The 16,255-nt window shown below is 45.9% G+C and overlaps 1 protein-coding gene across 1 annotated transcript in view; it reads right to left on the bottom strand.

Moving 5' to 3' along the window:
* Window positions 1-1,059: 1,059 nt before the first annotated feature.
* Window positions 1,060-16,255, bottom strand: part of TBC1D22B (TBC1 domain family member 22B) — a 76,976-nt gene continuing 61,780 nt past the window's right edge. The window contains exon 13 of the mRNA XM_023212694.2: window positions 1,060-2,948. Coding sequence (XP_023068462.1) covers window positions 2,820-2,948 — 129 coding nt within the window. The 3' untranslated portion in view covers window positions 1,060-2,819. The remainder of the gene's footprint in view (window positions 2,949-16,255) is intronic.

Below are 16,255 nucleotides of genomic sequence, written 5' to 3' on the forward strand. Positions count from 1 at the left end.
ATCTATCTATCTATCTATTGAATCAGTCTTGTTCTTGTTGCCTAGGCTGGAGTGCAGTGGTGTGATCTCGGCTCACTGCAACCTCCACCTTCCCGGGTTCAAGCAATTCTCCTGCCTCATCCTCCTGAGTAGCTGGGATTACAGATGCCTACCACCATGCCTGGCTAATTTTTTTTTGTATTTTTAGTAGAGATGGGGTTTCACTATGTTGGCTAGGCTGGTCTCAAACTCCTGACCTTGTGATCCGCCTGCCTCGGCCTCCCAAAGTGCTGGGATTACAGGCATGAGCCACCGCGCCCGCCCTATTTTTGTTTTTTGTTACACATAGCTGAATTTAATTTTTATATGGCTCCTAATGACTGAAACCAAGAAATACTCTCAAATAAATCCTAGGAAGGAATTCTGGGTGGAGAAACCATTCCAACCTGTCCTTTGTAGATGAAACGTAATCAGCTACCTTTCTTGAGATATTTCACAGTAAGGTTACCAAGAAAAAAACCAACAGCTGACAACCAAAATAAGACTTAAAGACAATCTTACATGGCGGCCGTCTTAGTTCTTTCTGCTTTGGTGGAAACGCACTGAACAGGCAAGCCAGGACACTGGTCCTCTGGTTCTTACTCTGATGACTCTGATGCCGTCTTCCTTGGCCTTGGCTTGGATTTTCCTCTGTGAATGAGGGGGTTAAACTAGGTATCTCCAGGTTTTCATCCAGCACTGAAATTCTAGTCTGTTTTCTACCCTCCATCAGATAACATACTCCTTTTGGATGAATCAACTAATTCATGTAAAGTGCTTATCAAAGTGGTTGGCAAGTTAACTCTTTTTAGTAGTTTCATTTACCAAGTTACTCATTTGTGTAGTTTCCACAGTACCTTTCACAGATGGGTGTTGGGTAAGTGTTTGCTGGCTGTCCTCTAAGAATGCCTTTTGATCCTCTGCTGATCCCCTGCTCACCTCACAGAAGGCCTGACCGCACACCTACTAGTATCAGCAAAAAAAACTCAGGAGGAGGAGACTCTTTAGGTTCCATGAACACACAGGAGAAAAACCAGCAGATGGAGGAGGAAATACACCATTTATTTACAATTCTTTTCACTTTATCCACAATTTCCCATACAAACATAAAAACTAAAAAAATAAAACCACCACTTGGGAACACAAGTGTCTTTCTTTAATTAGTCCGGTTGAGGGGACCACTGAGGCACACCGAAGGGGAAAAGGAAGAGGGTCGGGAAGAATGCCTGAGAAACAGCTCCAGATGAGAAACCTAACTCACACTGGTGTGGTGGGCCTCACTGGCAAAGAGACTCAAGGGTGTTACCCACCAGGGATGCTGCTCGGCTTCCCAGGAGGATGACAGCTGCTGGCCCCCATCCCCCCACCCTCCACTACCAAATACCAAAACTCAAACAAGGGGTCACACATCTCATGAGCTGTGTGGGGAGTGAAGGTGACAATAAGGGACAAGGAGTGCTGCTCTCTGAGAAGAGCCCCAAACCCGAGGGACACACAGGAAGCCCCTTTCCTTGGCACAGTCTTCAGTCACAGCTTCTGTCCTGAATACAACGCTGAACTTGAAAATGTGAAAACAAAAGCTCTCCCCAGATTCTGGGGAAGGTGGGAATAAAAACATAGAGAGGGCTTGCCTGCCTCTGCAGTCCCTTCTTGGGGAGGCTGCTAGGAGCAAAGGGAAGATGCTCCAGGAAAGTCTGGGGGTTGGAGGGCAGGGTGAAGAAAGGGGCAAGGAGACACTGATGCTTGGGATGGCTCCACCTGCTCAGCCACTCACTCCAGCAGCCTCCCGTTCTACCCCTCACAGCAGGACACCCAGAACCAACCTGGAGGCGCTGAAGCCACCTTCCTGGCAACTTCCTCTGTGCTAGTGACCTAGATTGCTTTCACATGTTGATGCACATTATAAATATAAAATCATATCTGCTACAAAGAGGACGTATATTTGTACATCTTTACCCATATACATAATAACACAATTTACACATAATATCTTGGAGTGGGTCATCATGGAAAAGGAGTTTGGAGAGGTAAACAGCCCCTTCTGCCTCCCTGGCCCTGATCCCTCTTCAAGGGATGCTTATACACTTGGTCACTGGGGCCCTTCCCAACTAGTCTGATGGGGCTCATCTGGACACAGAAATTCAGACATGTGACTAAATGCTGATGGGTGTGTATACACATTCACACCCACACACACATGCAGACACCTGGTGAGAAAAGGAAAAATAAAATTCCTAGCTCTTGGGTGTAGGCCTCTTCCCAGAGTTACAAGCATCAGTGCCTCCTCCATCTAGAATAATGGTTTTAAAAAGCTACCCCTCACTGGCTCAGACTAGGGCAGAAGGGGAAGGGCTAGGAAACCAGGGAGAGGGAAGAGGGGCCAGGAGTCTTTTGAAAATATAAGGCGTTTTTGACCTGTGATCAAATCAAACTATGTTCACAAAAAAAAAGCAACGGTTATCAGTTGGGGCCTGTCCTCGTAGGGACAATGTGAGTTGACACCCTGAGCCTTCCCCTTCTTTGTCCAGTTTCTTTTAAAGGGGGAGACAACCCTGTACCACCTTTTCTGTCCTCTCCCAGAACTGGGCCCATCCACGCGGCATGGAATACTGACAGTGGTCCAAGTGACACATCCAGAGACATGGAGTGGTGGACGCCAGAAAGTTAAGACCTGGGCGGCGGGTGTGAGCTTTGTACAACAGGAGTGGTTCCTGGCCGGGGTCCACGGCTCGCACAGTGGCCACAGTGATCAGACTGCCATCAGAGATGAGGGCAGTCTGGGTCCCCGGAGGAGACAGCACCTATCGGCGGTAGTGATTCGGGGCATCAGCAAACATGTACTTGAGTCTGTACGCCTCGGCGAGAAGCAGCCCAATCTCTTCGTTGCCCCAGTGTATTGTAGGTAGGTTCTGCAGCAGCATGAGGAGACCCTGGAATGCAAGAAAGGACTTTTATATCATACCAGACTATAGACCAGCAGACCAGTGACCCCATTCTTAGAGACCAAGGCCTAGAATGGGGCCCCTTCCTCCTGGCTCACACATCCCAAAGAGTCCAGCCTCCTTCCTCCCAACAGCACACAGTTTTCAGTCCTAGTCCACCTCAGGAAGCTTTGCAAGCCTCTCTAGTCCACTAACATCTGCCTCTTTAAAAACATAAAAACATAAATAGGGAATGACAACAATAAAGATTTTTAAGAGGGAAAAATAATCACATCCAAATATACCTCTCTTAATCTTAAAGTATTCATTTTCAATCTTTTTTTCACATGTGTATTTCTTTAAATAGTTGTAACAATAATTATGACTTTTTTTTGAGACAGGTTCTTGCTCTGTCACCCAAGCTGGAGTGCAGTGGTGCAATCATAGCTCACTGCAGCCTCAAACTCCTGGGCTCAAGTGATCCTTTGACAGAGTTAAAATATAGCCCGGGCGTGGTGGCTCACGCCTAGAATCCCACACTTTGGGAGGCCAAGGCGGGCAGATCGCGAGGTCAGGAGATCAAGACCAGCCTGGCTAACACAGTGAGACCCCGTCTCTACTAAAAATACAAAAAATTAGCCAGGCAAGGTGGCACATGCCTTTAGTCTCAGCTATTCAGGAGGCCGAGGCAGGAAAATCGCTTGAACCCGGGAGGCGGAGGTTGCAGTGAGCCCAGATCACATCATTGCACTCCAGCCTGGCGACAGAGCAAGACTCCATCTCAAAAAAAAAAAAAAAAGGCCGGGCGCGGTGGCTCAAGCCTGTAATCCCAGCACTTTGGGAGGCCGAGACGGGTGGATCACGAGGTCAGGAGATCGAGACCATCCTGGCTAACACCGTGAAACCCCGTCTCTACTAAAAATACAAAAAACTAGCCGGGCGAGGTGGCGGGCGCCTGTAGTCCCAGCTACTCCGGAGGCTGAGGCAGGAGAATAGCGGGAACCCGGGAGGCAGAGCTTGCAGTGAGCTGAGATCCGGCCACTGCACTCCAGCCTGGGCGATAGAGCGAGACTCCGTCTCAAAAAAAAAAAAAAAAAAAAAAAAAAAAAAAAAGAAACGGACAAAATATTTATAACATTTATAGAAGATAAAAGGTTAATATGTGCAATCCATAAGGAATGCCTACAAATCAGTAAGAAAGAAGGCGAACAGCCAAGTGGGAAAACAGACTATCCATATGACTAGCTAACGCACTAATGCCAGTGGCCACTCACACTGTGATGACTTACAAACCCTGCTCCTAGCTGATCTGAATACTCCAGCAGCATCCTGCAGTGCTCAGTGGAAAGGTCTTGTGCATCCTTTACAAGATTTCCTCTTTTAGTACTAGAAGTGTAGCTGGGCATAAAGCTGCCCAAGGCACATCACTGCTATGTGTGGCCAACACAATTAGGTTCTGGCCAATTCTGGATATGAACAAAAATGATAAGTGTAACTTTCAGGTTTTGCTCTAAACTTCTCTCCTTCCTAGAAAATGGATATGAATGGAGGAGGAGAAGTGTTCATCTTAGATCATAAAATTAAAGCATGTGTTGAAGATGGCAGAATAATAAGACAAAAGAAATCAGAGTCCCTGACACTCCAAAACCATAATGTTAGCCCTGGACTGCTTACACTTAGACTGTTAGTTGAAGGGAAACAATCATCTTGTTTTAAGTCACTGTTATTTTGAGGTTGTGGTTACAGTAGACAAGTTTATATCATCTTAAATACATACCATATCTATCAAACTAAGAAATGCACATGGTCTTTGATCCAGCAACTCTCCTTCTAACTCTCCATCCTAGGGAAATAGTCACACTATTGTGTGTACAAAGGTATTCACTGCATCATTGCTTCAAATAGTGAAAAAGGATACTAGAAAAGCATCTGCCAGTATGGGAATGGTGAGATAAACCATGGATTATCCACATCATGAGATGCAAGGCAGCACTTGAAACAAGTGAAGCCGGTCTACATGTATCAATATGGGAAGATATAGAAGACATTTTGGAAAGAATAAAAAAGGCAGTTGCAGAAAAATATTTACAGTATGATCCCACTTAGGTAAAAGAAAAAACACAATATATTTGTGTATGTACATGTACATATAAAGATTTTAGAGAAGTGGGAAACTGTTCACAGTGGTTACCATTTAGGAGGGAAGCCTTTCACTTTTCTCTCATTATACTTACGCATCTTTTAAAATAAAATATTTGTATATTATTGTGTTATGAAATAACTTTCTTTTGAGTAATAACCACTCTAGGCTGGGCACAGTGGCTCATGCCTGTAATCCCAGCGCTTTGGGAGGCCAAAGTGGGCCAATCACTTGAGGTCAGGAGTTCGAGACCAGCCTGGCCAACATGGTGAAACCCCATCTCTACTAAAAATACAAAAATTAGCCAGGCATTGTGGTGGCCGCCTGTAGTCCCAGCTACTTGGGAGGCTCAGGCAGGAGAATTGCTTCAATATGGGAGGCGGAGGTTGCAGTGAGCCGAGATCGCACCATTGCGCTCCAGCCTGGGTGAAGCTACTCTGTGGAAATTTTGTTTACTAATAAGTAAAAAAAACCCAGAAAATAAATTACCCATAACTTCACAATCAAGAGGAAGCCATTTTAAGACATTTTGGCGTGTTTCCTTCCAGTCCTTTTCCTATACATTTTACATACTTGAAATATTTTCTCTATATAATTTTCTCTATTCAGCATTTACCATAAGCATTTCCTCTAATATTAAAAATTCCTTGTAGATATTTTCAATAACCAAAGAATTTTCCATGATGTAAGAGAGACCATAATTTACATCCTCCTGTTTTGAGCATCTAATTATTTCTGGTTTTTCACTATAAAAAATTATAATGAACATCTTTATGCACAAAGTCTTATCTTGGATTATTTCCCTAAGCCAAACTCCTAGAAATGAAATTACTATTTCAAAGGGCATAAACTTTAATTAAGTAAGTAATTAATTAATTAATTTAGAGACAAGAGTGTTGCTCTGTTGCCTAGGCTGGAACGCAGTGGCACGATCTCAGTTCACTGCAACCTCTGCCTCTCCTGCCTCAGCCTCCCGAGTAGCTGGGATTACAGGTGTGCGCCACCACACCTGGCTAATTTTTCTATTTTTAGTAGAGATGGGGTTTCACCATGTTGGCCAGGTTGGTCTCAAACTCCTGACCTCAAGTGATCCACCCGCCTTAGCCTCCCAAAGTGCTGGGATTACAGGTGTGAGCCGCTGCGCCTGGCCTGCCACAAACATTTTAAAGGATTCAACATTCAACCAGAAAATATATTCCAGACAAATGCCCATTTCCCTAGATCTCTACCAGCATTACTCTCATTAAAAACAGCAAACTTTGCTAATGCTAATGCCTTCCCTTTGATCCCCAAGCCTGAGAACAGTACTCAAAGCCGTAAGTCACTATGGTGGTGAACGGCCCGAGGACTGCACATCCCAAGGTCCCCACTCTCCCCTCCATGGTTGCTGGCATCTGCTTTCTCCAACCCTCCAGGCAAATCCCTCCAGTCACATGGTTACAGAAATTCACTCAACCAGACCAGTTATTCAACCAGTTATTGATATTCACTCAACCCAGCAGATGCTCTGCTTTTAAAAACTCTGCCTTTAGCTGATCAGAACATCTTTGGAATACTCCCTCTCACAGGAGTAATTCTCTCTTGGTTCTATCCTGGCCTCAGTCCTATCTGCCTCAAAGTTTTTTTTGTTTGTTTTCTTTGAAAGAGAACCATCATTTCTATCTCAACTTATTTTTTTAAATGTTGACCTTGGACTATAATACATGCCCCCACTCCCACGCCACCATGAACTCCCTGGCCTGTGATCCCTTTGACTCATCTCTCCTGCTTCCTACCTCCTTCCCGCAACGTGCCCCTATCCCACAACAACTGGAAAAGGCGTTGCCTCTTTTTGCTAACATTCTCCTCAGGTAGGCAACTTCTATCCTAAGTTAGGCAGGCTCTCTTTATAATGCTCTCAGTCTTTTCTGTACCTTAGACTCTTGGGCTGTCTGGTGAACCCCATCCATCTCCTCAGAATAATGGTTTTAAATATTAATACATAAAATAAAATGCATATTAATCAAAAAAATTTTTGTTTTTCTTTTTGAGACAGAGTCTGGCTCTGTCGCCCAGGCTGAAGAGTAGTGGCCGGATCTCGGCTCGCTGTAAGCTCCACCTCCTGGGTTTACGCCATTCTCCTGCCTCAGCCTCCCAAGTAGCTAGGACTACAGGCGCCCGCCACCTCGCCCGGCTAGATTACAGGCTTGAGCCACCGCACCCGACCCAAAATTTTTTTTAAATTTGTGATATTCACCTCTGTGTGGTAAGATTTCTTTTTCTTATTTTTTGAGACGTAGTCTCGCTCTGTCGCCCAGGCTGGAATGCAGTGGCACGATCTTGGCTCACCACCACCTCCGCCTCCCAGGTTCAAGTGATTCTACTGCCTCAGCCTCATGAGTAGCTGGGACTACAGGCACGAGCCACCATGCCCGGCTAATTTTTTTTTAATTTTTAGTAGAGACGGGATTTTACCGTGTTAGCCAGGATGGTCTCAATCTCCTGACCTCTTGATCCGCCCGCCTCGGCCTCCCAAAGTGCTGGGATTACAGGCATGAGCCACACGACAAGCCTAAGATTTCTTACTGGAATTTTCTAAATTTTTCTATGATGGTTACATACACTTGCATAACTGATAACAAACAAGAACAGCCAACAAAGGACACAGCTCTCTAGAAGAGAATACTTTTTTTTTTTTTTTAATAAAGGCAGAGTCTCGCTCTGTTGCCATGCTGGAGTGCAGTGGCGATCTTGGCTCACTGCAACCTCCAACTCCCAGGTTCGAGCAATTCTCCTGCCTCAGCCTCCCGAGTAGCTGAGATTACCGGTGCGCACCACCGCACCTCGCTAATTTTTGCATTTTTAGTGGAGACAGGGTTTCACCGTGTTGGCCAGGATGGTCTTGATCTCCCGACCTCGTGATCTGCCTGCCTCAGCCTCCCAAAAGTGCTGGGATTACAGGCGTGAGCCACCACACCTGGCCAAGAATACTCTTTGTTGAGATGAGATCTACCTATAATTTCCAATTCTTCCAGTCTGAACAGAAACCTCTCAAAAGCTTCCAAATAATTCCACCCCTGGACAAGTGAACATCCCCACTTCCCCCAAGGGAAGTGACCCTTAGCCGTAAGGAACCACTCTGCCACCTGGTGGCTATGCCTAAAACTGCCACATCCCCACCTCTAGCCCCCACCCTAGTCTACGGCCTGCTGTCCTCATGCTGCAACAATGGGAAATCCTGCCCAATGGATTAAAAAGTAGAAACTCACTTTGGGAGGCCGAGGCGGGTGGATTGCCTGAGCTTAGGAGTTCACGACCAGCCTGGGCAACATGGTGAAACCCCGTCTCTACTAAAATACAAAAACTTAGCTGGGCATCATGGCGTGCACCTGTAGTCCCAGCTACATGGGAGGCTGAGGCAGGAGAATTGCTTGAAACCGGGAGGCGGAGATGGCAGTGAGCCAAGATTGCGTCACTGCACTCCAGCCTATGTGACACAGGGAGGCACCGTCTCAAAAAAAAAAAAAAAAAAAAAAAAAAAAGAGAAACAATAATTATGGCTGGGGGGTGAAGGTGCTAATCACAAATCAGGAGCTTTTATCTAGGGGCAGAGAAGAGACACTACCAGGGCAGGGAACAACTGAAGATTTGTTACAAAGCCAGTTAATGGGAGCACTTAAGTATGACATGCACTCAGATGAGATACTACAGTCAGGAGGAGGAGAAAGCTTGTAGGGCAAGCATCAGAAAGAGATTCCCAATTAATAGAAAGGGGGCAAACACCTTTTGTAGAAACAGCTGGAAATGGCTGAAATAGCAGAAAAGGGCCAAGCATAGTTATCTGCTGAAAATCCACACAGGAAAAGGCAGTATGGCAGAGAAGGACTTTGAGCCATATGTGACTGGTGGAAAAAAAAAAAAAAATAGATAAGAGGCCAAAGGTAAAGGGATAGTGGGTAATAAGCAGAGACTTTGAAAAGGGAAAGGTATAGGAAAATTCCACTAAAGACTGTCCAATAAAGGTGGCAGAATAATTGAGGAGGAAGACGAACACCAAAGATAATCAGTATAATGGCAGTTATTATTTATTGAGCACTTATTACGTAACAGATGGGGCTCTAAATGTTTCACGTGTACTTTGTACTAGTTCGTTTAATTCTACATCTACTCTATGAGATACATATTATTACCTCCATTTTACAGATGAGGAAATTGAGGCACAGAGGTTCAGGAACTTGCCTAGGGTCACAGGGTAGTGCTGGCCAGGGATTTGAGTCTAGACAATCTGGGCATGTGCTCATAATCACTAGACTATATACTGCCTGCCCTGGCATGAGAAGTAAGGCATAAAGTAGAAGGAACAAAAAGAAGAGACATCATAAAAGAGGCTGTTTGAAGGAAATCTAGAAGCATTCACTTTTTTTGTTGTTGATTTTTACTTTTATTTAGTCATTAAGTCCTTGGACTCACAGTAAGGCTTGATGCCATATTGGTGTCACACTGCCAAGCAATCCAAAGCATATGTTAGCCTTCTATTTCAACTTCTTTGTTTACTAATGTATCACTGGACCCAGCAGGCAGCTCACCCAGACAATCTTAGTAAGGATTTTGCGGCATAATAGGCCGCAGTCCTTACAAAGTATCCAGTTTGTCTTACAGCTGAGAGGTGTGAACAGGCTGCAGATGTGTCACAGCTAAATACTTGAATGGATTTTTATTATCAGTGCCACCTCTTCCTCTGCCTCTTCTTGGTCTTTCCCAGCCACCAGTGTGACCCAGCTGGTGACTAAGAGTTGACTAATTTTACTCTGCAATAAGGGCTGGCACAACCAAAGACAGGATGTATAATGATGAGCAACAAAAGAACATTAAATATGTGCTACTAAATAAGATACTGTATATAGAATCACTTTGCAGTACTGGAACATTCTTTGCAAATGTAAAGTGTATTCAAGCATGTAAAAATACCTTTCTAGTCAAATACTTTAAAACTAACCTCTTCTATTTTGAGAATCAGTGAGGAGGCAAAACATTTCCTCTGGTCCCAATACAACTTTTCAAAAACATGTCCCTGCCATATAAGCTTGTTGACAGTCAAACTTTTATTCATTGGCTCTTCCTGAATCTAGGCATTTGACAAAGTTTCCTCTCAAAGAAAGCTGTGTAGTTTCCCTCAATGGCTTGTTTTTGTTCATATGTCTAGGAATTGTGCCCTTTCTCACACCAGCTTGTTTTGGGCAGAAAGATCTTCAGTTCCCAGGGTTCCCTCGGAACTCTTGTGTGCAGGATTCAAACTGGCAATTCACCAAATGTCGGTAAAGACAGGGCCCCCATTTGGGCAGTGTTACACAATCTCACCCTTGAGTTCTTGCAGAAGTGGTGGGTGGATGCCATCTGGTTCCAGGGATTTATTTACATTTAGTTTATTACTGAGGTCTGGAACATCCTACAGGCTTAGCACTATTTAATAACCCTGACCTGTCTCCTACAAAAGAAACCTTCAGAGTGGGAATCTCTCCAGTGGTTTCTTCCAGCTGACTTCCTTGTCATTTCACTCACTCACTCACTCAGTCACTCAGTCACTCACTCACTCACTCGAGATTCACTCTGTTGTCCACGGATGGCTCATTGCACCCTCGACCTCCCTGGCTCAGATGATCCACCCAACCTTCCTAAGTAGCTGGGACTACAGGTGTGTGCCACCATGCCTGACTAATTTTTAAATATTTCTCTATGTTGCCCAGGGTGGTCTTGAACTCCTAGGCTCAAGTGATCCTCCTGTCTCAGTCTCCCAAAGTGCTGGGATTACAGCCATGGGCCACTGCGCCTGGCCTCTTTTTATGTATTTAAAGAAATGTTGATTATTAGTCCTTAGAGTGCTCTGCATGGTGCTTCTCAAATTCCGTCCTGAGCCCTCTGAGGCCTTGCTGGTGCTGGCCGACATACTCCTGGGCTTCCATGTCCTGGGCTTCGCTGCTGCTGCTTTCCCGAGATGACTTTTTAGAATAGAGTGACCAGGTATTTGCTCAGGCACCTGTCCCCTCTGACTCAGGCAGACACTCTTCATACAACTATTATCCTAGAGTCGATTTTCAGGCCTCTTATGGGTTGCTTAATACTGTACAGATTTTCTGCCTGCTGCTCATCTAAGTGCCCACAACTGGGCACAGCTTATGCTCATCTACACGTGCAGTGAATTTTTGATTTTTGGAGGTGTTCCCCTGCTCCCTGTTGTAACCCCTCGGTTTTGGGTTGTAATTATGTGTGCTGCAGTGACCACAGGGAAGCCCCCGTCATGCCCTTCCTCCTCACAGAACTCACTCAACCAGTTCCTGTCCCAAGGTCTGACATTAATCTGCTTTGGGAAGTCTTCCCCAAGTCTGACATCTGCAACCTGCCTTGATGGCATATTCTGCCAATGGCTGTTGGGAATAAAAACATGTTTTTATTACAACCACCTGTGGGGATAGCAGGCCTCTCAGCACTCACAGGCTCCAGCCGTATTCCCTCAAAAGTTCCCTTTGCTTACTTCTTCTTTTTTCTTTTTTTGAGACAGAGTCTCACTTTGCTGCCCTGGCTGGAGTGCACTGGCGCGATCTTGGCTCACTGTAATCTCCGCCTCCCAGGTTAAAGCGATTCTCCTGCCTCAGCCTCCCAAGTAGCTGGGATTACAGGTGTGTGCTATCACGCCTGGCGAATTTTGTATTTTTAGTAGAGACGGAGTTTCACCATGTTGGCCAGGCTGGTCTTAAACTCCTGACCTCAGGTGATCTGTCTGCCGTGGCCTCCTCCCAAAGTGCTGGGATTACAGGCATGAGCCACCATGCCTGGCCTCTTACTTCCTTTTTCTAGGATCAGAGTGGAAACAGGAGGCCCTGACAGGCCTCCTATTGCTAGCCCAGATGGCCCTGTCCTCTGGGCAGATACAGTCCTCGTCAGGCTCCCCGCTGGGTAACAGAAGCTCCATTCACTTCCTTAGTAGTACGTAACTGTACACTGTGGTAATGAATTGTGATTATGTAAAAATGACCCGCATCAAAATGGGTAGAAAACATCTATTTGTCTATTTGTAAGTAGATTTGAGCGCTCTTACATTGTCTCCACCATTTACTTTCCTTCCAACCTTTTGAGGGTAGACTCATGACATAAATCTTAAGCATGCAGGTTGATGACTTTTTACATAAGTACACACCCAATTAACCACCACCCAGATGAAGACAGAGAACACTTCCTGTGTCCCCAGGGACTCTTGCTCCTCCCCAGTCAACACGGCCTCGCCAGCCACTGATCTGACTGAAGCCTGAGAGCTCCACCAGGGCCCAGGCAGGGCTCTACGGCTCCACAGACAGGCCCAGAGATGCTCTTCACCCATAACCTGCACCAGCCCTGTGGACTCCCTGCTGCAGTCCGCCCTGGAGCATCAGAGCCTCTGCTTCCCCCAGGGATGCGTGCGAGGTGATTTCAGGCCACTTGGAGGGAGAGCATGAAAGGGCAGCAGGAGATCACGGATCTTTCTGGCAGTGGAAGGAGAAAAACCCAGGAGCCAGAATAGGAGGAGGTCACAAGGAAGACCCTGGGAGGAATTCTTTTTCAGTTTTAAAACAATAGGTTTTTGTTGTTGTTGCTAAATGTTTCTTTGTGAGAAGAAAGCCTGCTAGCAATCTCCAATGTAGGGGGATACATGGGGAAGAAGAAATCTTGAGGTGGAAACATAAGCAGATCCTTGCCTGGGAACAGCCACCATGTGAGTTTAGCTCAAGAGCTCCAGGAAGCACCTGGCAGGCCTGGGACTGACAGGCAGCAAAGCACAGTGGTTCAGAGAGTGGATTCCAGTCCTCTACCATTCACTCGGGTGACCATGGCCTAGTTACTTAAAAAAAAAAAAAAAAAAAAAAAAAAAGGCCGGGTGCGGTGGCTCAAGCCTGTAATCCCAGCACTTTGGGAGGCCGAGATGGGCGGATCACGAGGTCAGGAGATCAAGACCATCCTGGCTAACCCGTTGAAACCCCGTCTCTACTAAACCATACAAAAAACTAGCCGGGCGAGGTGGCGGGCACCTGTAGTCCCAGCTACTCGGGAGGCTAAGGCAGGAGAATGGCGTAAATGTGGGAGGCGGAGCTTGTGGTGAGCTGAGATCTGGCCACTGCACTCCAGCCTGGGCGACAGAGCCAGACTCTGTCTCAAAAAAAAAAAAAAAAAAAAAAATTGCTGTGACTCAGTTTCCCCATGTGTAAAATGGGGGTATTATAGACTACCTTGAAGGACTGTTGCAAGGACGAAATGAATTAATACAGGTAAACATTTAGAATAGTACCTGTATATTAAAAGTGCTTGGCTGGGCACAGTGGCTCATACCTGTAATCCCAGTACTTTGGGAGGCCAAGGCGGGTGGATTACGAGGTCAGGAGACGGACACCATCCTGGCTAACACGGTGAAACCCCCTCTCTACTAAAAATACAAAAAATTAGCTGGGCGTGGTGGTGGGCGCCTGTAGTCCCAGCTACTGGGGAGGCTGAGGCAGGAGAATGGCGTGAACCCGGGAGGCGGAGTTTGCAGTGAGCTGAGATCCGGCCACTGCACTCCAGCCTGGGCGACAGAGCCAGACTCCGTCTCAAAAAAAAAAAAAAAAAAAAAAAGCGCTAAGATTTAGCTGCTATTAGATTGAGCCTCACAAAACTGCCAATATTCAATCATTCTGATCTACAAAAACAATTGCATATGATTCAACCTAACATTATTATTACGATTCTATTACACTAGCCCAGGCTGAGGGCAGGAATTGTTGAGAGTCCCCTCCTACCACGAGAGGCTTTGACCCAGCTCTGCTGACAGCTCTCATTTCAAGCCGCCCATGGGCCCTGGAGGATCCAGCCGTTCTGCTCCCAGAGTCCTGTGTGCAAATGTGCCTCAGGCTTTGTCCAGCGGTCTCAGGAAGGAAACCTCTCAGTGTTATCTCCTTTGTCAGTTTTTGGTCCTTCTGCCAGGCAGTGGCCCCAGACAACGCACCCTTGCTGCTGGGGGGTTTTGCCGCAGCTGGGACCCAGCCCTTTGCCCCTGTGTTCTCTGATGCCTCCTCTTCATCCCAGTTTCCTCATCCAGGTCAGCAGTTTCCCCCAGTATGAACCTTGTATGGTTTACTCATTATGTTAAAAACCACTTAATTAGAAAAGTGGGTTTTTAAAGTTTGCCTCATTGCTTCCAGGACTCATGAATACACTAAAGGTAGTATTAATATCAACGATAATAAGCTCACTGTTTGGAGGACTATGTATCAAGTACACTATTCTAACTGCCTCACATGTATTTGTTACTTTAATCTCATCATAGCCCAAGGAGGCAGGCCCTATTGCCCCATTTATAGATAAGAAAATGGAGGCACAGAGAAACAAGTTACTTACTTACAGCTGCATGTTTAGGAAAGTGGGAGAGCTGGGATCTGACCCCAGGCAGTCTGGCTCCAAAGACCATGATTTAACCACTGTACTATTGTGTGTAGTCCCCAACCTTGACAGGAAGCTATCTGCTTCTTCTCTGAACCCCTTACTGGCTTCCCTTATATCTGGCTCGTTTTCCCTGTTCTTTAAGTGTAACCAGTTTGCTGGTCTGCTAAAACTGCTGCAACTACCACTTTTATTTCTGTAACCACTTCACCTGGTTTTTCTTTGAGTCACTTAAGGTGGCTTTTAGCCCTAAAACTTCTCTTCCAGTCTGGGCATGTTTGGTTTTTTACAATACCTGTATTCATCTACAGAGCTTCCTTCACAGTGATTTCACCACAAGCAGCCCTTCAGCAGTTAGGATACACGTGCCTACTTTCTCTGCGAAAGTCACACCCAACAGGTCAGCCTTACACAATGCTTCGTGCCGTTGTTCCTCACACCTCTGCCATGATTCTGTCTCCTAAAGGGCACTGCCTGTCTAGCCTAACACCCAGGCACATTTTCTTCTTTTATCATTCATAGAATTTTAGAACTATGGAGGTAGGAGGAACTTTTCACCTTATCCAGTTTAATCGCCCATTCTACTTTGTCTGAAAGAAAGACGTGAGACTCCTCCACGAACAGGATTAATCGAGGTGTTAATAGAGCAGCAGACAATAGTCCCAATGCTGTTCTGTTGGGTATTGCCAAAAGACCTCAGACCTACCAGATAATTGAAAATGCTACCCAGTAAAGAACATCTCTAGGATTAACATAGCTGTAAAGTCACAGAGCATTGTCCTCTGTTCTGCCGATATTGTGAACTGCTAAAAGCCGTTCCAGGAATCGTCTGCACCTCCCTGAGCTGATCTGGGAAGCACTTTTATCACATATGGCAAAGCTCTGTGCCTGGCTCATGATAACTAAATTAAACTTCATGCTCTTATTATCCGGCTCCACCTCAACCACGTTATCAAAATGGATAGCTCATCCCGGCATACAGCCATTCCAGCCCCTTGTCCTCATTTATCCTAGAATGCCACACATGCTGCTCACTGGCAGAAGCCATGGTTCTTAATCAGTAGCCTGAAGCCTCGGCACCATGGCTAGCATCTACTCACAGAAATCAACGCATCCGCTCTGCTTTTTCTTCCAAAGCCCTTACTTGGGCAAGCTGGGTCCTGTCTTTCCATCTATCTACTAAATAGTCTTCTGTTCTTTTGCCGCCTAACACCAATCACAGAGTGGTAATGCTCAGGGATCACGTGGAGACACTGCTGATCTTCAGAACATCTATGTTATAGTTAGAACTTATAAAAGCATTCAACTTTCTCTGGCCTTTCCCCCTGCTTTTAAAATAAGTATATGCCTATTAAAAACAAACAAACCGGGCCGGGCGCGGTGGCTCAAGCCTGTAATCCCAGCACTTTGGGAGGCCGAGACGGGCGGATCACGAGGTCAGGAGATCGAGACCATCCTGGCTAACACGGTGAAACCCTGTCTACTAAAATACAAAAAATTAGCCGGGCGTGTTGGCGGGCGCCTGTAGTCCCAGCTACTCGGGAGGCTGAGGCAGGAGAATGGCGTGAACCCGGGAGGCAGAGCTTGCAGTGAGCTGAGATCAGGCCACTGCACTCCAGCCTGGGCGACAGAGCGAGACTCCGTCTCAAAAAAAAAAAAAAACAAACAAACAAACCAAAAAAACTCTCAGTTCAGAAACATGCAAAGCATAAAAGCAACACATCCCCTACCCCCAACCCCAATGATTCTCTCTGGA

This window comes from Piliocolobus tephrosceles, chromosome 5 (assembly GCF_002776525.5).
Source record: "Piliocolobus tephrosceles isolate RC106 chromosome 5, ASM277652v3, whole genome shotgun sequence".
Classification (NCBI taxonomy): domain Eukaryota; kingdom Metazoa; phylum Chordata; class Mammalia; order Primates; family Cercopithecidae; genus Piliocolobus; species Piliocolobus tephrosceles.